General features: G+C 46.8%; 1 protein-coding gene across 1 annotated transcript in view; it reads right to left on the bottom strand.

Annotated features, from left to right (window-relative positions):
* The window catches only part of DUSP12 (dual specificity phosphatase 12), a 184,190-nt gene that overhangs the window by 106,902 nt on the left and 55,768 nt on the right, over positions 1-21,520 (bottom strand). The window contains exon 2 of the mRNA XM_063940630.1: positions 5,449-5,741. Within this exon, the coding sequence (XP_063796700.1) occupies positions 5,449-5,705 (257 nt within the window). The 5' untranslated portion in view covers positions 5,706-5,741. The remainder of the gene's footprint in view (positions 1-5,448; positions 5,742-21,520) is intronic.

Below are 21,520 nucleotides of genomic sequence, written 5' to 3'. Positions count from 1 at the left end.
GAATCCAGAGCAGGCGGGACACCGAGGTTAGCTGTATAAGAGCAGATTCAAGATGTACCCACCGTCTAGAGAAGCTATCGGCATGCCACTGAGCAGCCTGCGATAATTGCGCAGCATAGTAGTAGAGCTTCAAGTTTGGAACCTCCAAGCATCCCTCCCTGGCCCCATTAAACAGAGTCTTAAGACGGACTCTAGGTCTCTTGCCGGCTCATAGGAACAGAGACATCTTTTTCTGCAAAGTTGCGAAAACGTAGGAGGGTATTGCAATTGGTAGGGCCTGAAAGCGGTAAAGCAAGCGGGGCAAAACATTCATTTTTAAAGCATTCGCTCTGCCTGTCCATGAGATAATAAGATTTTACTTACCGATAAATCTATTTCTCATAGTCCGTAGTGGATGCTGGGGACTCCGTCAGGACCATGGGGAATAGCGGCTCCGCAGGAGACAGGGCACAAAAGCAAGCTTTTAGGATCACATGGTGTGTACTGGCTCCTCCCCCTATGACCCTCCTCCAAGCCTCAGTTAGGTACTGTGCCCGGCCGAGAAGGGTGCAATCTAGGTGGCTCTCTTAAAGAGTTACTTAGAAAAAGTTTTTAGGTTCTTTATTTTCAGTGAGTCCTGCTGGCAACAGGCTCACTGCATCGAGGGACTTAGGGGAGAGATTTTCAACTCACCTGCGTGCAGGATGGATTGGATTCTTAGGCTACTGGACATAGCTCCAGAGGGAGTCGGAACACAGGGCTCGCCCTGGGGTTCGTCCCGGAGCCGCGCCGCCGACCCCCCTTGCAGACGCTGAAGATGAAGAGGTCCGGAACCAGGCGGCAGAAGACTCTCAGTCTTCATCAGGTAGGAAAATGGCGCTGTGTGCTGAGGAGATAGGCCCCGCCCCTTTTCCGGCGGCCTCGTCTCCCGCTCTTAACGGATTCTGGCAGGGGTTAAATATCTCCATATAGCCCCCGGAGGCTATATGTGAGGTATTTTTAGCCAAAAATAGGTTTTTATTGCCTCCCAGGGCGCCCCCCTTCCAGCGCCCTGCACCCTCAGTGACTGCCGTGTGAAGTGTGCTGAGAGGAAATGGCGCACAGCTGCAGTGCTGTGCGCTACCTTAAGAAGACTGAGGAGTCTTCATGCCGCCGATTCTGGACCTTCTTCTTGTTTCAGCATCTGCAAGGGGGCCGGCGGCGAGGCTCCGGTGACCATCCAGGCTGTACCTGTGATCGTCCCTCTGGAGCTAATGTCCAGTAGCCAAAGAAGCCAATCCATCCTGCACGCAGGTGAGTTAACTTCTTCTCCCCTAAGTCCCTCGTTGCAGTGATCCTGTTGCCAGCAGGACTCACTGTAAAATAAAAAACCTAAGCTAAACTTTTCTAAGCAGCTCTTTAGGAGAGCCACCTAGATTGCACCCTTCTCGGCCGGGCACAAAAATCTAACTGAGGCTTGGAGGAGGGTCATAGGGGGAGGAGCCAGTGCACACCACCTGATCCTAAAGCTTTACTTTTTGTGCCCTGTCTCCTGCGGAGCCGCTATTCCCCATGGTCCTTTCAGGAACCCCAGCATCCACTAGGACGATAGAGAAATATTCAAACTCATGGCAGATACCAATGGGATGGTAGATAAGCAATATGCCTGAGAGATCTAAGCCAGGAGTGAGCATGCACAGGGAGAGGGGAGGGCAGTGGAAATAGCGGAAAACCAGGGAGAACAAAAAACAAAACAAAAAAGGTCCGTAGACCAATAGTAGAATAAAGTGTGGTCGGAGTCTCAAGGACTCGACGTACACCACAGTTGGGAGGCTCCTTCTGCGAAGATGGAGCCCACTGTGATGGGGGGTGGGGGGGTGGTGGTGGTGAACTAGCAGCGTAACGAATAAAAGGCATATAACAAGTAGGCCAGCTTTCGCGCCGGCAACATAACAGACATAAGCAAGTACGGATGGGGCTGGGTGGGCCCCTATTGCAAGATGGAACCAAAAGCAACCTTATCCTAAAACAAAGAGATCAGTAAATAATGTAGTCATGAGAGTGGGGAGCGGCCTAACTTAAGCCTTCTATAGAATAAAACCATACTGGATAACATATTTTAGAGCATGAAAATCGGCATATCATAGCAATACCAGAAATCCGCCCTGAAGGGTGAATACCATTACAAAGACATACACAGTATATTAAACACTAAGCAACATAGGGTGAAGGGGAAAGGTGTCCCCAGAACCTGAAAGAGAAAAGGTTAATCAAATGCAGTAAAACGTTTCAACAGTGATGGGAGCAGGACACTCCAAGGGTGCCAACTATTTCGTCGACCAATCAGCCTGTGGTGGTCCACGTGTTGTCAGGCTGCGGGATCGACTATGAGAGGGAGACTCGGCAGAGGCTGAAAATGATTCTAAGTCTCTGAAGGGAGTCCAGACCATCGCCAGGAGTTTTCACCATCTGGTTCCTGCCGTTGAACGAAAATTGGAGTGAGAACGGGAAACCCCACCTACAGAAAATCTTCCGATCCCGCAAAGCTTTAGTGACCGGCAACATTTCCCGTCTTTTTTTCAAAGTGGAGGGAGCCAGGTACTGAAATATGAGCAATTCGGATCCCTTGTACAAGACCGCCGGAACCCCCCCGCAAGCCGCCAGAACTTTCGTTTTGACGTGGAAGAAATGCATTCTTAAGACAACGTCCCTTGGAGGTTGATCAGGGGGGGCCTTCGCACGGAAGGCTCTGTGTGCTCTGTCCAATAAGAATTGGTCTTCTGTGAGATCCGGCAGGAGGAGACTAAACAGGCCGAACAGATAATCTTGTAAAGCTGAATTGTCAACGGATTCCGGAACATTCCTTATCCGCAGATTGTTCCATATGGACCTATTTTCCAAGTCCTCAACGTGTTCCTGCAGCAACTCCACTTCCGAGCGCAAGTCGGACATCTCCTGGGTGACCACGTCTTGATAATTACAAAGATAGTCTGTTTTATGTTCCAGGGCGTCCGTACGAGAACCCAAAGAGGAGAGGTCCGATCTCAGGTCTTGAATAGCTGCTCTCAGCTCGACCCTGAAAGTCGCTGCAATACACTGGACAAGAGTCTCGTATTGGTCAGAGTCAGCAGCCATGGGTTCATCCGTCCTTGAGGGAGATGATGGGATATTGGAATTGATCTTCGGCGAGGCGGGCTGTTGAGATGAGTTTTTACCTCGTTTGGGGCCAAAGAATGAGGATGCAGCCCCCGAGGAATTTCGACGGGTCCTATTGGCCATTTCAAAGCAGTCTGTTGAAGTAATAGGTCACTGTGGAGGGTATCGAAACGGGGCCAGGGGTCACCCGAGAGATCAGAAGCGTGTATATGACTACACAAATAAGCGAACAAAGGTGGCAATGATGAAAGGGGCACCCAGCCGATCCGCAGGTACTAGACTGTCATATGTGGATCTTCATGGGAGGCTAGAGAGGGTGACGTTAGCAAACGCCTGTGGCCATCAGAGGTAGCCTGCGTTTCAGATGCGACCAGTAACCACAACGGAATTATAGTAGACCCGGCCCGAGCGGGAAGTCCCGTCCAGCAGCGACTCCAAATTCGGGACTGGGTGACCATAGGAGGCCCGCCCTGCCCAGGAGGGGGATTCCTGCTGTAGAAATGTGCGGCAGCTTAATGTAGAAATCTATGAGGCTCCAGTAGATGATGTTGGAGACAGAAGGGTGAAATAAACATAAGCAGGAGAGAGTCTGTATCGCCCGTATATTAGGCTCCCATTGAGCAGAGGGGAGGGAGACACAAGGGTCCCAGCCGGCGGCCGGCAGCACAGCGTCACCGGGGTCCTACAGCTCAGGCCCAGCAGAGCTATCACTTACTTCAGTGGGGATGCCCACGCAGTGCTGTACTTCAGCTAGCATGTCTACAGAGAGCCCAGAGAGTAGGCGGGTCCTCCACAGCAGGGGCCACAAACAGGGGAGGCTGTGTGTCGTTCCCACGCTGGAGGGATCTCTTCAGGGGGGCCACACCACCACTTCAGGTCCCGGTCCCCGTGGCGAACGTAGACCCCAGCCTGCAGCGGTGTCCTGAAATGCCGGAGCCCTCACAGTGCCACTGTAGAGGTGGCTCTTATGCAGTAGGAGGGTTCAGGAGCAGGGCCGTCGCCCGTGAGAGCAGGGAGAGGCGACTGATGCTACAGCTGGTAGCACCAAGATGACCACAGTCAGCATGTCAGTCGGAGCTGGGAGGCCGCAGCAGCCGCTCCAGAGGACACGGCGCAGAAGGCTGGGGTCCGCCGCCGCTCCCTACGACCTGTAGCAGGTATGAGGCGGAAGGGGAGTTGGATGTGGGGCTGATGGAGGCCGCCAGAGACTTCTCTACGTCCGCGGGCCGGTCACGGAGCCCGCGCCCGGCCAGATCTCACACTCGAAGCCCCGGTCACGGCGCCGGATGTAGGCCCCGATGGATAGATGCGGCGGGGAACGTCTCTCGAGTCCCTCCGGGCTCAGAGTCTGACGGGCAGCCGTGGGTGGGTGTCGAGGGGAAGGTATACCAGGGGGAAAGGCACTTTAAGAGACGAGCCAGCAGGAGCTTACAGCAAGCACATCGATACAGCTTGCCAGCTAAGCCACGTCCCCGGAACAGTTCCTTTTTATGTTTCAAAACTTGATTAATACCAATTGTGAAACCTGTTGGGGTTCTCTTTTAATATTAGGGGTTGACATAATCCCTGGGCACCAATTTCCTCTACTCTTTAATATATATATATATATATATATATATACACATACACACACACACATATATATACACATTGCACATGTTATATCTGCCCCCCTGCAGTGCACATGGTTTGCCCATTAGCTAACAAATTTGCTGCTGTAGTCAGATCTGAATTACCCCCCTAGCGCTGGTACCCCCCTGAAATGCAGATGCTGGCAGCAATCGCGCCCGAATGGAGCTACAATTCAATAGCTCTGTTTAAGCACCATCAAGTGGCTGTCGGCGTCTCAAGAAATTAAATCTTGCACACTGACTGATATTTAATGCTCACCTTCAACTTGAGAATAGCCTTGAGTGCCTAAATGCCTTCCCTCCCAAGATTTATCACGACTTGCTCTAGAAGACAGTGAGTTGCCTTATGCCAGGCATACCTTATGTAATTATCGTCTCGATCTGCAGATTATCGGATATGGCCAAAAATCGCAAAGTGTATGGTCACGATCGAACTCTATCCACTAATCCAGTCATAGGCAGTGTATGCGCTACAGCGGCCGGCCATCATTTCCTCTGTTCCTTCACAGGGGTGGAACAGGTAAATGTTTCCTCTCCAGGGGTGGGGGACGCAGATATTGTGTGACCATACACTGTGCAATATCTCATAGACAATGGTCACAATATCTGCTGGGTTTCAGGCTGGCATTGACAACTGGAAGGGATTTATTAACATCAGTCTTAAACTGTTTATGTTCATTAACATACGTGTTACAGGACTTACCAATGAACAAATACAGATGATTCAGGCTTTCCCAAAGCTTCTTTCAAAAACTGTAAGCATTCAGGCAAACGGCTGAGAAGGTCTGCACTGGAATCATCCAATATATTAACAAACTTTGTCTGAAATGAATGCTGTAGATGATTTTGCTCTATGCTGTCAATTGTCAGAATGTGAGTAATACCAGCTTGCTGCAACTGCTGTACATCTGCAACATCACTGACCCCGCCAAGATACAGTCCAGGCAGCACAGCAATCATCTTCCGCTTGGAGAGATCAATAAGTCAAAGTGAACCCTGTGACAAAATAAATAAAATGAATGTCTACTGCAGCTAATACAAACACTGGTTACTTCAGGGTGGTCTTCAGGTTGCCGGCGGCCGGGCTCCCGACGACCACCATATACACCCCTTCAGGGTGGTCTTCAGGTTGTGTGTCCGGGCTCCCGACGACCACCATACCGGCGCCGGAATTCCGACAGATTTTCTCCCTCTTGGGGGTCCACGACCCCCCTGGAGGGAGAATAGATAGCGTGGCGCGCCACCGTGCCCGCAGCTAGCCCGCAAGGGGCTCATTTGCGCTCGCCCAGCTGTCGGTATGCCGGCGGTCGGGATTTCGGCGAAGGTATGCTGGCTGCCGGGAGCCGGACCGCTTTACAGGAAACGAAACAAATGTATTCAGTAAGGGCATAAAAGGGTATAATGGTCAACAGCAGATATAAACATTTCCAGAACAGTATAGAAGCTAAAGTAATTGTAGCCAATATCTTCTAGTATGACATGACACACACATAGGTACATTATATCAGCTTTACAAAGGGAATATTCATGCGATAAAGGTCACCACATGTGTTAGATTACGACACTGTAACATCATGCAGCGAGCGTCTGTCAGTGGAGCACTGAGCAGCAGCTGAGTATATACTGTCTGTAACTCACTCTATTGAGCTGCAGTCACAATGCACATGGGTTGAGCAGTCCTAGGGCCGGATTCAAATGTTAACGTGCCCCCTATCTCCCATCTAAAGTGATATTCAAATGTCACCCGTTTTCACCCCTATCGCGCCCAGTACAGTCAGGTTTAGGCGCGCAAAGCATCTAAACCCGATTAAACTAATGTGATCGTAAAAAGACCCGTTTGGGCACCCAACCAAACGGGTCTCTCTACACACATTTCAGCTCGCTACCTCCGGGGGTAGCAAACTGAAATGCTCATGTCACGCCCGTCAGCAGTAACATTAGAATACCACTGGCGGTGGAAGGAGGGAGCGCACGTTTGAATCCGGCCTCTAGTGTTGCACTGCTGGCAAGTGGCAGAAAGGAGTAATTCTGACACGTGACATCGATCACATCTCGTGATTGGATAAGGCGTCCTTAACTGTATTTTTTTAAATGAAACTACAATAAAAACTTTATTAAGAACGTACAAACAGTCAGTACTAGGTGCCATCATTATCGAAGCACAGTGCTTTGTAACTATACCGCAGGGTTGGTTCCATTTTAGACAGAATCGCTAATATCAATTTATCTGTCATTGTGTCTTGACTATTACAATTTGCCATGTTGGTGGTAAGCATTAATTTTTAATAGCGCTGGTCCATGGTATTTTTCTATGTTTATCATATGCAATTAATGCTGATGTCATTTCAAAATAATAGCTAAAAAACAGGAATTTGATACCTACCGGTAATTCCTTTTCTCTTAGTCCATAGTGGATACTGGGAACTGTACTTTAGTACCGTGGGGTATTGATCGGGTCCGTAGGAGCCTGGCACTTGATGAAATGAATAGTGTGTGCAGGCTCCTCCCCTCTATGCCACTCCTGCAGACTCAGTCTAGGAAAACTGTGCCCGAGGAGACGGACATACTTTGAGAGAAGGATATACACAAACAGCGGTGAGGTAACGAACCAACACACAACAATAAAGGCATAGCAATGCTAACCAAAACAGAAGGTAGCAATGCTAACCAACAACAAGATCAGCAAGGTTAATCAAATATGGAACAGGGACAGCAACAGTAGACCCAACCAAGAACACTTACAACGTAGTAAGCAGGAAAAACAAAGCACTGAGGCGGGCGCCCAGTATCCATTACGGACTACAAGAAAAGGAATTACCGGTAGGTATCAAGCTCCTATTTTCTCTAACGTCCTAGTGGATACTGGGAACTGTACTTTAGTACCGCGGGGAAGTCCCAAATCTCCCAAAATGGGTGGGAGAGTGCTGAAACCCCAGCATAACCACCTGACCAAATTGAAGGTCATCACTGGCCAAGGTGTCGAACCTGTAGAACTTCACAACCGTGTTCAAACCAGACTAAGTAGCTGCACGGCACAACTGTAAGGCCGAGACACCCCGGGCACTAGTGGAGTGGGCCTGGATAGAAGCTGGCAGCGGCAAAGCTGCCGAAGAATAGGCTTGTTGAATGGTGAGCCAATGAGCAATGGATTGCTTAGAAGCAGGACGACCAATCTTGGTAGGGTCATAAAGGACAAAAGTCAGATTTTCTGTGGCGAGCAGTCCTCTTGACGTAAATTCTCAAAGCCCTCACCACGTCCAAGAACTTTGGTGCAATTGATGCGTCAGCCAACACCGGAACCACTATAGGTAAATTACATAAAAAGCAGACACTACTTTTGGCAAAAACTCTTCGGTGGCCCCTTCCTTTGCAAATTGCTACATGTGGGAGATAGAAAAAGGTATTTCTTATGAAGATCAACATATCACCGGGGCACTGTTCATGTATTATCGCTTCATTGACGATCTTCTGATCCTTTGGAAAGAAGATCCAGCAAAACGGACTTCCATTATTGAAACCCAAAATGCCTCAAACAGTCCTATCAAATTTACCATGACAAGTAGTACAAGGGAAATTTGTTTCTTGGATATCTGTATACAGATGAAAATTCATACCTAGTTGTACACAAAACCCACTGACCGCAATATAATTCTACACGCCAATAGTTTTCACCGCAAAAGCACAGTTCGGTGGCTCCCCTACTCACAGTTCATTCGGGTGTGTAGAACTAATAATGATCAGGATATGACATCAAAACAACTGGACATCATGGTCGAGAAGTTCAGGGTAAGAGGGTATGCCTTAGTGGAACTGGAAAACGCCCACGATAAAGCCCTGCGAGTGTCTCGACAAAAGTTGGTCAATAAAACATCGAACAAAAAACCAGTGAGCTCGGAGACCATCCCTTGGGTGAATGAATATAACACGCAAAGTCCCCAGACATTAGAGAAGGCCAAAAATGTATGTCAAATGGTTAGCTCCGATCCTGATTTGAGATACTTTCACAAAACCAGGCTGATGCCCAGTTACTCACATGGGAGAAACTTAAAAGACCTACTAGTTAAAACTGACGTGACAGGTTTTCTCGAACCCCCCACACCCCTAAACTTCCTCAGCCGCAAAAACGGCTGTTACAAGTATTTGGGGTGCACGACCTGTTCGTACATGCTTGTTAGGGATTCTATTCCACATCCTCACACAGGTAAGCGGTTCAGTATTAAATGGCCACTTACCTGCACCAGCCGTTATGTGGTTTATGTTATAGTATGCCCATGCGGCTTATACTATGTAGGTATCAAAGTCGAAAAATATTGCAGTACACACATCATGTACAAACTACACACAGATGGCCTCCGTGCACGTACTTGCTCTGCTGTGCGTGCGCATATTCGCAATTTGCGTATGGTCGCTCCCACGGTCCTGCGTATTAGCACGTGGTATGAGTATTTACGGTAGAGTTTGTGAACGCATGGAAGGCTATCAAAACACATTACATATTTAATCCAAATAGTGCACAATGTACACATAGTCTCCCTGCACCACATCAGAAAGTAACAGCAGTTTAAATGGTAACAGAACAAAGGAATTCACCTTTACAGGATAGGAGGGGACAGAACAAGGTTACAAGGTGATGTTTGGTATCCAGCTGTAGGGTATTTTAAGGTAACATTTCGGTGTTGGTTTGAGGAAGATCGCATGGTCCTGCGGATAGTTATGTGCAGGAGCAGAATATAGATATAAACTGTATTTACTGTACATTATGTATGCGGCGGGAATCCAGAGGAGACCACCCACAAGAGCAGTTGGAACAGACATCGCCCACCTATTCAAACCGACCTATGACCTCTCCTGTACTGTAAATGACCATCCCTGTGTCCAATGGACAAAGAGATTACAGTATCCATTGTGTTATGTTTTGGATGAATTGTATAAAGAGAGCCTGCAGCAGGCCTGGTCGGACACAAGACTCACAAAGTCATCTATTAGATGACCGAGGACCGGACCGGGTAGCGCGGCGAATCCAATCACGTATGTACCATTGAATGTAGCCATTTACTCTGTTATATTGTATTGTATTGTTTGTATTGTAACCCCCTTTCAGCAATAATACGCTGTGGTGTCGGAACCCAGCGGTTTAATTTCAATCTGGTGTCGTGTCTTCATTGCCCTGCTAAGGTTTAAAGTGTATTATCATTGCATTGCATAGCTGTTAAGGGTTTGTGGTGTATCTCTGGGTGTGTATGTGCTGTGAGTACTTTGTATCGTCAGCGCGGCGATTGTACGCAAAGTCTGTACACAGTACGGGACTTTGTACGCTAATAGCGTACAAAGTACATAGAGTGTGTATTAAGTATAGCGGCCGCAGCGGCTCCATGGTAAAGTGTATTTAAGGTGTGTTTAAGGTACAGCTTTCATTCCTGTAGATAAATCAGCATTCTCGATTGGGGGCTCCTCCGGTTTTCCACATACTTAGTACCTAACAGGTCACAGCAGACTTAATCTATCAGCAAAGGGTGGACAGAAAGTATCCTTTTCCTGGTCGGTGGATGCACTGAAAACCCTACTTGATTGCTGATTAGATGGCGTCTGCTCTGTATGGTTTGTAGAGATGCTGGTAGAACTCGTAAGGTAAACAGGAAAAAAGCTATTTAAAATCTGTGAATTTTTTTGGCGCCAAAAGCGTACACGGCACCCATACTCTTTGTATATCCTCACATTGTTGCCATAACATTCAGATTGCTAGATTCATTTAGACCTGTGTGAAACCGGAGATATTTGTTGCTATATAGTTAAAAATAAATATTTAAGGAAGAGTAAAATCACAAAACGCAGTTCTGGCCCAGTAGTAAGAGGGTTACAACGGAACAAGTGTGGATTGTGTTTAGTGGGCAATAGTAGTTTTATTGCTCACATTTATAGAATTGTATGATTTGTGCTATTGCGGACGTACGGTTTTGTACACGTGTCTCGGACAAAGTACGGAACTACACACGCGGCGTAAGACACGCACGGTGCATGTTTACGCAAATTGCGTAAGAGTACGGTCGCTAAGTACAAATTACACAATAGTTCTTTTAGTTTAAAGGTGGGACAGTAGCCACGCTACAATAGCACAAAACTACCCGGTTTCTAAAAAAATGTAGTATAAAAACAAAATTTAGTATAAATAATTTTTTTAAATTGCCTCTGGGGGTAAAGCTGCCAACTTGAATGAATCCAAATTTTCTGTACAGAAAAACAAAGTATACCTGAGTGAGCGAACGTAAGAGTGAGTGAAATTCAAACCCAGTAATTCGGGATCCCGTCGTTTGGTACATCAAGTGAGTGGAGACTTGGTGGCGTGAGGCGGCTGACTCACGTTAGTATAATGTTTAATACGTAAGTCATGAGGAGACTTACACTGTAGCGTGGTAGGGAATTGTGTTGTGACCCATATAGTTTTTTTTATACGCTCCAGCTGAGGTTTCACAGCTTGAAATTCGATTCCAGTGGTCGTACGGCAGATAAGTAACAAGTACCTATACGCTGTGCGATTGGACCGCGCGTTTGTGGGTGCGATGTATAGCGCAACGTGATATCCTTTTTACGAGCTTTTGCCTAAAATCGCGGTATCAACAGCGCTGTATAGAGCATACGCAAGCGTGATTTGTGTATAATAAAGTGCATAGGGAGTTTTCGCTGGTCTCTCTCAGGAGAATCTCCAACGGCAGATACTTTACTGGAAAGGGTAAGTTATTCCTAAAATCTTCCAGTAAATATAGGTCAGATAGGGCCCTAAGTTGGGTACATTGCCTTCGCTATCGACAGTGTATGGTAGTACTGGCCAACGTGGGCGGTGAGCGGGTGAAGAGCGCTCGGAGAACTTTCACCTTCACCTTATATTGAGTATTTTGGTGTTTGTGGGAAAAGGACCACAATTATGGGAGCCAGTTGCTCAAGTAAGGGACGTTTAACCAGGGTTCAGGTTGAAGAGCCGCGGCCCAGGGGGTCAGCGAAGTTTCAAGGAAAAAGTATTGAAGACTTTTTGTCTGAATGGGAAAGTGTGACTGACAAAGATAGGGTACCATACCCTAGGGTGGGCAGCTTTGAACCAGAGGTATTGCAGAATGTAAGCAGTAAAATATGTCTTCTTAAATCCAGAAAACAAAGGATTAAACATAACGATTGTTCAAAATTATGGCAGCAAGAGGGGGATATGCAAAGAGAACAAATTCGCAAAACAGGTTCAAAACCTAGCGGGAATGAGAACACAAACACACCATTGTCGACACAGGTCGAAGGGGAAGAGATGGCTACAGTCAATGGTATATCCGTAAATGATAGTAGTATGCAAAAACAATGTATTAACCCTAATCTTTGTAAGATGTATCCTGTTTTTGAGTCTTTTCAAGGTTATAGGTCACAGGAAGATGAAGGATCCAGCCAAATCTCAGCTCTCCTCCAAACAGTCACTTTGCAGGGAAATCAGGTGGGGCCTGTCCAACCAGGTAGAGCAGTAACAATATTCCCCAATGAAAGAACTGGTGAGGTCACAGCTACCGGTAAGTGTGAGACAGTTCATTGCACAGAGACAACAACACCTCACAGTAAACAGATTAGGAGCGGAATGGTAGAATTACACCCTGTCTTGGAAATAGTAACTCCCAATGGGGGAACCGATAGTCAGGGAGTAGTCCTCACCAGGAATAATGCAATGTATTGCCCGTGGCCCAGAGATGAGCTGCAATCAATCCTTTCAGAATTCCCCGACCCTCGGAAGCATTTAGCCAGATGTCAGAAATTTATCAGAGATCTGGGTAATGCGTATGAACCGACAAACAAACACTGGCGGATATTTTTGAAAGCGTGCCTACCCCCTAATATTGACACCCAAAAATGTATCACTGATTGTAGGTTAGAGTCGGATAGTCTTATGACTGACAAACACAATCATGAGAACTTAGAACAAATTAATAGACAACTAGAGTTGTATTTCCCCACAACTGTTAAGTGGAGAAGAATTTTCTCCATAAAACAGAGGGAAAATGAAATGACATCTGAATATTTCCACCGGGCCCTGCAACTAATGGACAGATACATAGGGGTATCAGATACAGGGAACGATGCAAATTATACCCCTTTTACACTCGCAGAAAAATCCCGGGATATTGCACGTGAACGCGCATCATCTCGGGATCTTTCTCAGTGTGAATGGGTACAGGGTCCATTTCCCGGGACGAGCATCCCGGGATTTCATCCCAGGTCTCGACCAGGCTTGAACCCGGGACCGTCCCGGGAAGCTGGCAGTGTAAACGGGTATATCGGGTCAAGGCGACCCGGCACCCGTTCTCTGCATAGGAGGAGGCGGTGCTTGGAGAAGATTATCTCCAAGCACCGCCTCTGGGAGACTCACCGGTGACGTCACTGACCCGGCAATATGCCGGGTCAGCCCGCTAATGTGAAAGGGTCATTCCCGGGAATGTGTCCCGGCAAATATACCGGGACACATTCCCGGGAATGAACTTCACTGCGAGTGTAAAAGAGGTATTACAGGGAGGTGGCTGTCTCTGTGCTAATGGACGGACTCAATAAGACAGTAAGGGACAGGGTACATACATCGTTGCCTAATTGGAAAGGGGTCACAGTAGCTTGTCTTAGAGAGTGCGCAATTGAACACCACAAGAATATTGTTAGGCGTAGAAAACAACAGGAGGAGAGGCTGAGGATTGAAAGTATACAGGCTCTTACACCAAAGTCTCATCAGCCTAAACCCCAGACCCCTGCTGTTTGGAAAAGACCAAGAATATGTTACAGTTGTAAAAAGGAAGGGCATTTTGCCAGAGATTGTAGGAGTAGTAGGACACATAGTCAATATAGACCCCTAGACAGAAAAAACAAGCCACGTTATTAAACACATAGACGGGATCAAGGGACATATAGTAAGGAATCACGAGCCATATAGAAAACACAGATTCGATTAATGGGAAGAACAGAATAAATGCAACTTTACCCTTTTGACAGAACTTACTGGGGTTAGGAGGAGGTCTCTAAACTTTTGCTTCTCTCTCTAGCAGAAGTGACCGCTAATTAACTTAACAGGAGTTTTGTTAGAGATGGTATACATATCGAGTGCTCCCGCCCAGGAAGCACAAAGTATGTGGGATACCCACGAAGATTAACGTTGCATTTCACTGTTCTAGATGCATGTCCATCACAGGTAGAGGAAATTATCTCAAAGATACCGGGTTCCCTATGAACTTAGAATGGACAAGACACTGGATTGATGGCTGGGATAGTCCCAGTAGAGATATAACACACATAGAATTTCTTTTAGGGGAGCAGACCGAGTAGAGAATCATTCCCCAGTAGTGCCCAATCCAGATGTCAAATTTTGAAAAATATTCTTTGCCTCTACAAATTTATCTGTTACTAAACTCTATGTGATTTGTCTTCAAAGTTTCCTCTTCATCTCTTACGTTCACCGACAGGATTACAGTTCAAACGCCACATGCCTACTCGGTCTTACAGAGCTCTGCCCAAATCCAGTATATCTCACCAGCATAGGGACACCAGTATTAACATAGTGTGCCTGGTCATGCACAAAGGGTGGAGAATGAGAATACTGGTGAAGGGAGACTGTGTATAGACACAGATATGCATGATGGTGTGACAGCCTGATGGTGAACGCAAATCTGACAAATTTTTCTTTTTATTATTTCCCCTCTCTTTTCACTTTCCACAGACGGTTTACTTCACACAACTGATAATACACAACAATTAATTGAAATGCAAGATTTGTGTTCTTTTTTTTTTTAAATTCAATAATTTTTATTAGATTTTTATAGAAATACAAGAACAGGGAAGACCTTCATGATACAGACATACCAAAAACCGGAGAGAAACCGGTATAGTTACAATAATCCATCGTAAGGTGCTTTTAAGCCACATCAGTGAAACCACAGATACATAGTCGATACTTGTAGGCTTGAGTAAGAGGTAAAGGATAAACAGTCTTAACCTACGTGAGGTCAAGGAAATGATGAAGACATTACCGACGTGCGTCTTAGCATAAGAAATCACCATATACCTAAGGCTAAACATACAATTCTACATGAGGATTCACAGTACATCAGTATACCCGAGAGGTCAGTAAAGAAGACAGACAGGAGGGGGGGGGGGGGGGGGGGAACAAATGGGGAAGACAATACAAGTATAATCATATCATGAATGAGTAGCGGCAAAAGAAGTCCTAAGTAAAAATATTAAAGAAGTAATTCAAGCATGGTTAGCCCTTCTAACCAAAGAGAAGGTTCAGTACCCATATGGCATCAGACTAAACATACAGCATGGGTTATTAAAATTAATATAATTGCATTTCCTAAGAAAACAGCAGGGTGTCCCAAAGGAACAGAACATGGGCCTAGGTTGTCAAGAGGCCCTATCGATTTGTCTATATAGATACCACGTTGTTGTCTCAAAAAGTTTACATATGAACGACTGTACATCCGGGTCTAGAGTATCAATATACCTCTCCCACTTCTTGGCAAACCGCCTGACCCCCAATTCAATATCAGGAAGAGTAGCACGCCTCTCAAAATAAATAATCCGGAGGGTCATGTGTTTCACAGCCATCAAAGAAGGGGTAGACGGTTTGATCCAATTATTAAGAATTTGTTTCTTGGCAATTGTAAGGATAACAGAGAGTACCGGAACAATGTCTCTATCTTCAGGCCCAAGAGACCACTCCCTAAAATCAAGTAGCAAACAAGCCCTCGGGCGTTTTATTAACCGTAAGTTAAATACTGTGTTGAGATAAGCGACCACCTTGTACCAAAACTTAGATATTTTCCGGCAAGACCAGATATTGTGGTACAAGGTGGCACTCTGCGCAGTACATTTGATGCAACAGCCAGTGTCGTCTGGGACCATGTGTGCCCTCTGATTAGGCGGTATATATGCCCTTTGGAGCGTCTTCAAGTGAACCTCTTGCAAAGAGGCAGAGTGTAAGAACCTAAAAGTGGGTAAAATGTTATCTAACAATTCAGCGCACGATCCCATATTGGGGATATCTCTGGACCATGAAGACAACGCGGAATCCCAGAGCCGGTCTCTATATGAGATCCTAAAGGTGTTTCTGAAGTAACTAAGATGGTAAGGACAATCTTTAGTAAGCACCATTAAGGTGCGCAGCGGGTCTGTGGTAGCCTCAGAAATCATTGGGTGAGACTGGGATTGAGCAAAGTGTCTAGCCTGCAGGTACATAAAAAATTCCCGGTGGGAAATACCAAATTTTATCTGGATATCAGAGAAAGAAAGCACTGCATTGCCTCCTGGGTCGTATATGTCTCTAATAGCTGCGATCCCCTTTTCTCTCCAACTCAAAAAATGTGCGTTATCAAGGCCAGGAAGGAAACATGGGTTACCCCAAAACGTAGTGTGAAGAGAGGTGTCAGGTTTTCTCTGGGCTTTAGTGTGAGTGGCCTGCCATGCTCGATATGTATGCCAAAATAAAATATTATGTTTTATCTCAGATGGGAGACGAGAGTCTGGGGTGTGTAAGAGTGCAGCAGGGGAGAAAGGATGGAATACGGCCAGTTCAAGTGGCAAGTTCGTAAATACTGATCTGCCCCAAAGCCAATCTGTGATATACCGGTACATCGCTGCTCTACTAAATAGAACAGGATCCGGGATTCCCATACCTCCCTCTTCACGTAATAGTTGTAACCTAGCGTAGGGGACTCTTGGTCGTTTACCTGCCCATAGAAATCTAGTGAAACACTGTTTAAGAAAAAGGACATCTTTCTCAACAAGGGCAATAGGGAGCATAAGAAGAAAATAAGCAATATTGGGAAAAACAACAGATTTTATAACTTCTGCGCGACCCATAAGAGACAAGGGCAGAGACGCCCAGTCTGTAAGGATTTTAGACACCTTGGACAAAATAGGACCAAAATTAACCGCATATAGATCCGGGAGGGAAGTAGGGATCTGAACCCCTAAATATCTAAGACTATCTCGAGCCACTGGGAATCAGGACAGGACCGGGTGTAATGAAAAGAGGGAAGAATCTCCTGAAAGTAGGAGAAGCTCGGATTTAGATATATTAATTTTGTATCCCGCAAAGGAACCAAATTGTTCAATCAGGGAGACAATTGCAGGGATGGACGTATCCGGATGAGAAATAAATAGAAGCATGTCGTCAGCATACAGTGATAATTTTACCATGGTGTCCATTATTTTTATGCCTGTAAATCTGGGAGAATTTCTCAGGGAAACAGCTAGGGGTTCTAAAGCTAAGGCAAATAATAAAGGTGACAAGGGGCAGCCCTGATGTGTGCCACTCTGAATAAGAAAAGGGAATGAGAGGATACCATTCCCCAAAACTTGAGTGGAAGGAGATTCATATAAATCGGGAAATAAGAGAGACAAAGTCCTCAGGTGCACCAAAGCGGTGAAGCGTTTCATACAGATGGTCCCAGGTGACCAGGTCGAACGCCTTTTCGGCATCAAGTGACAATAATACATTAGTGTCAGTGGGTTTGGAAAGCTGAAAGGCCTGCATAACAGTCAAGACCTTTCGGATATTGCTCACTGATTGCCGACCCCAGACAAATCCAGTCTGGTCTGTATGAACTATATCAGGGACTATGAATTTGAGTCTATTCAAGAGGATTTTAGTGAACAATTTATAATCCGTGTTTAGAAGGGAGATCGGACGATATGAACTGGGAGACTCAGGATCCCGGCCAGGCTTCGGGATAACCTTTATGACTGCGGAATTAAAATATTGGGGCAAGGAAGCACCCTGCATAAAAGAATTAAATAAGACAGAAAGAGGTTCGCACAGTCTAGTAGATAGAATTTTATAGTAGTCATTGGCAAAACAGTCAGGGCCCGGAGTCTTCCCAGTCTTCAGTCCAGCTATTGCTAAAGAAACTTCCTCAGTGGTGATAGGTGCAAGAAGAGAGGTACAGTGCGACTCTGACATTTGAGGCAGATCAGTGGAAGACCAAAAGCTAGACCTGTGGGTCTGGTTAATAACAGGACGTGCATAAAGAGTGGTATAAAAAGACTGTAGCACCTCAGCAATCTCGGCCGAGGTCCGTACTCTATCCCCACCTTGGGTGAGCAGAGAGTGAATGACCACTTTAGGGTGTCTGCCTTTTAACAAACGGGATAACAGTTTGCCAGACTTATTGCCATATCTGTAAATGCCACAGTCTCTTGAAAATGAATATTTAGCTTCCATTTGAGAAAGGAGGGTATCAAACAGTGTTTTTTGTGTAAGGTATCGTTCTCTAGTAGAAGGGGAGGGGGAGGATTTAAATTCCTGAAAAGAGTGAGTAAGAGCCGCCTGGGCTTCCAAATATTGTGAGTTCAAATCTAAATCCCTCTTTTTACTTTAGGACATAATGTGCCCCCGAATAACTGATTTTGACGCCTGCCAGAAAAGAGCAGGATCCTCACTAAGAGTTTCTCCATTATGCGTATGATAATCCAGCCACGCTGCATCTAATGAGGAGCGGAATTTCAGAGAGCCACTTAAATGAGAGGGGAAGTGCCAGGAGCGAAAAGGGGATTTTTCTGAGAGGAGCATCAATTTCATCCAGCATAAAGCATGGTCCGAAATACAGATATCCTCAATTTTAGAGTCCGCCACTTTTGAGAAAATAAGAGTTTACTCACCGGTAAATCTATTTCTCGTAGTCCGTAGTGGATGCTGGGACTCCGTAAGGACCTTGGGGAATAGCGGCTCCGCAGGAGACTGGGCACAACTAAAGAAAGCTTTAGGACTACCTGGTGTGCACTGGCTCCTCCCACTATGACCCTCCTCCAGACCTCAGTTAGGATACTGTGCCCGGAAGAGCTGACACAATAAGGAAGGATTTTGAATCCCGGGTAAGACTCATACCAGCCACACCAATCACACCGTATAACTCGTGATATGGGCCCTCATTCCGAGTTGTTCGCTCGGAGTTTTTCATCGCATCGCAGTGAGAATTCTCTTAGTGCGCATGCGCAATGTTCGCACTGCGACTGCGCCAAGTAACTTTACTATGAAGAAAGTAAGTTTACTCACGGCATTTTCATCGCTCCGACGTTCGCATTGTGATTGACAGGAAATGGGTGTTACTGGGCGGATGCACGGCGTTTTAAGGGCGTGTGGCTGGAAACGCTACCGTTTCCGGTAAAAACGCAGGAGTGGCCGGAGAAACGGTGGGAGTGCCTGGGCGAACGCTGGGTGTGTTTATGACGTCAGCCAGGAACGAAAAGCACTGAACTGATCGCACAGGCAGAGTAAGTCTGAAGCTACTCAGAAACTGCTAACTCGTTTGTAATCGCAATATTGCGCGTACGTCGGTCGCAATTTTAAGAAGCTAAGATTCACTCCCAGTAGGCGGCGGCTTAGCGTGTGTAACTCTGCTACATTCGCCTTGCGAGCGAACAACTCGGAATGAGGGCCATTATACCCAGTTAACAGTATGAAATATAACTGAGCCTCTCAACAGATGGCTCAACAATAACCCTTTAGTTAGGCAATAACTATAAACAAGTATTGCAGACAATCCGCACTTGGGATGGGCGCCCAGCATCCACTACGGACTACGAGAAATAGATTTACCGGTGAGTAAAATCTTATTTTCTCTGACGTCCTAAGTGGATGCTGGGACTCCGTAAGGACCATGGGGATTATACCAAAGCTCCCAAACGGGCGGGAGAGTGCGGATGACTCTGCAGCACCGAAAGAGCAAACTCTAGGTCCTCCTCAGCCAGGGTATCAAACTTGTAGACTCTTACAAAATGTTTTAACCCGACCAAGTAACAGCTCGGCAAAGTTGTAAAGCCGAGACCCCTCGGGCAGCCGCCCAAGAAGAGCCCACTTTCCTCGTGGAATGGGCTTTTACAGATTTAAGGTGCGGCAGTCCAGCCGCAGAATGTGCAAGTTGAATCGTGCTACAGATCCAGCGAGCAACAGTCTGCCTAGAAGCAGGAGCACCCAGCTTGTTGGGTGCATACAGAAGAAATAGCGAGTCAGTTTTCCTGACTCCAGCTGTCCTGGAAACATATACTTTTCAGGGCCCTGACTACGTCCAGTAACTTGGAATCCTCCAAGTCCCAAGTAGCCGCAGGCACCACAATAGGATGGTTCACATGAAAAACTGATACCACCTTAGGAAGGAATTGGGAACGAGTCCTCAATTCCGCCTTATCCATATAAAATACAGATAAGGGCTTTTGTATGACAAAGCCGCCAATTCTGATACACGCCTGGCCGACGCCAAGCCCCACAGCATGACCACTTTCCACGTGAGGTATTATAGCTCCATGGATTTAAGTGGCTCAACCCAATGCGACTTCAGGAAATCCAACACCACGTTGAGATCCCACGGTGCCACTGGAGGCACAAACGGGGGCTGACTATGCAGCACTCCCTTAACAAAAGTCTGAACTTCAGTGTCAGGAATCGACTCACCAAGCTGACATCCGTCCGCCGCTGCGGACTCCGTCCTGGCTCCCTGCGGTCACCTGTCGTCCGTGTCCCTGCCTCTGGACGCCATCACGGGCCTGGGAGCGCTTCTGAGACAGCAGGCGTGTAGCACGCCGCGTTCCCGCTAGGCCGCGGCATGGGCGCCGCCATGACAGTTTACAACAACCAGCATACAGCGGCCAATCCGGTGCTTGGCCGCACCCGCTTTCCCTCACTCATCCAATGCCTGTGCACCAAGGGGTACATAAGAGACTGCAGGATCAGTCTGCAGGCATCCTGGACTTTGTGTCACTCCTGCGACCCATGTGAAAGGATCTGTACCTGTTCCTTCCGTGTTCCTGGCTCTCTACTGAAAGACTTGTACTCCTGGTTACTCTGCACAGCTCCGTGGAACTTCAAGGCTCAGCAATACCTGCAACTTCAAACAGGCTTCACACTCATCACCACCTTGTGTGCTTCAGCCTTGCAGTTGAGACTGACTCCAGGTGTGCTCCATTCCTCCACCTGTGATACAGCTTGCTGCTGTCAGTGCTTCACCACCTGCACTGTGGATAGTCAGACTCCTGCCTCTGCTACCAGGTTTGCCATTCAACATCTCACTGCCAAGTTTCATGTTTAAAACCTGCACTGGTTTCCAAACCAGAATCATCTCTACAAACACCTGTTCTTCTGTTTAACATATTACCGGTTATTATTTCTCCAGTCATCTGTCATCCTGTTGCCATAGACTTTCAGCTATTACGCTGTGTGATTGACATTTCCATTTGTTATTATTATTTCTGCTGCCATTCTGTTATATCATCTGCTAATAAATATCATTGCGCTCATGCGCAGGAACGTTATCCAGCCTCCTCGTTTTCTCCCAGCTACCTCCACTGACCCACTAGCGCCCCCTCCGGGGACACAGCCAAAACACAATCTGACAGTAAGTCCAGGATCGATGGACTCGGATGGTGGACGGAGTGTGGGGTCAGAGGCCTTGCAAAATCTGGTCTCCCGTCTGGATGGTCAAGAGGCTGCGCAGCAGCAGATGTTTCAATTCCTGCAAGGGATGTCCTCCCGGATTGATACACTACAGCAATCCCTGCCTAGTGTACTCACTCCTACTGTTCCTGTTACTCCAGCACCTGCCAGTGCTGTGAGTTCCTCTATGCCGGCTGCATCAGCTCCAGTGTCACGTCTGCACCTGCCCGTGCCAAGCAAGTATGATGGCAGTCCAAAGTTATGTCGCGGGTTTCTCAACCAATGTGAAATCCAGTTTGAGTTGTTGCCACATAATTTCCCCACGCCAAGATCCAAGGTTGCC

This window comes from Pseudophryne corroboree, chromosome 9 (genome assembly GCF_028390025.1).
Source record: "Pseudophryne corroboree isolate aPseCor3 chromosome 9, aPseCor3.hap2, whole genome shotgun sequence".
NCBI lineage: Eukaryota > Metazoa > Chordata > Amphibia > Anura > Myobatrachidae > Pseudophryne > Pseudophryne corroboree.
This window is presented reverse-complemented; position numbering and strand designations above follow the sequence as displayed.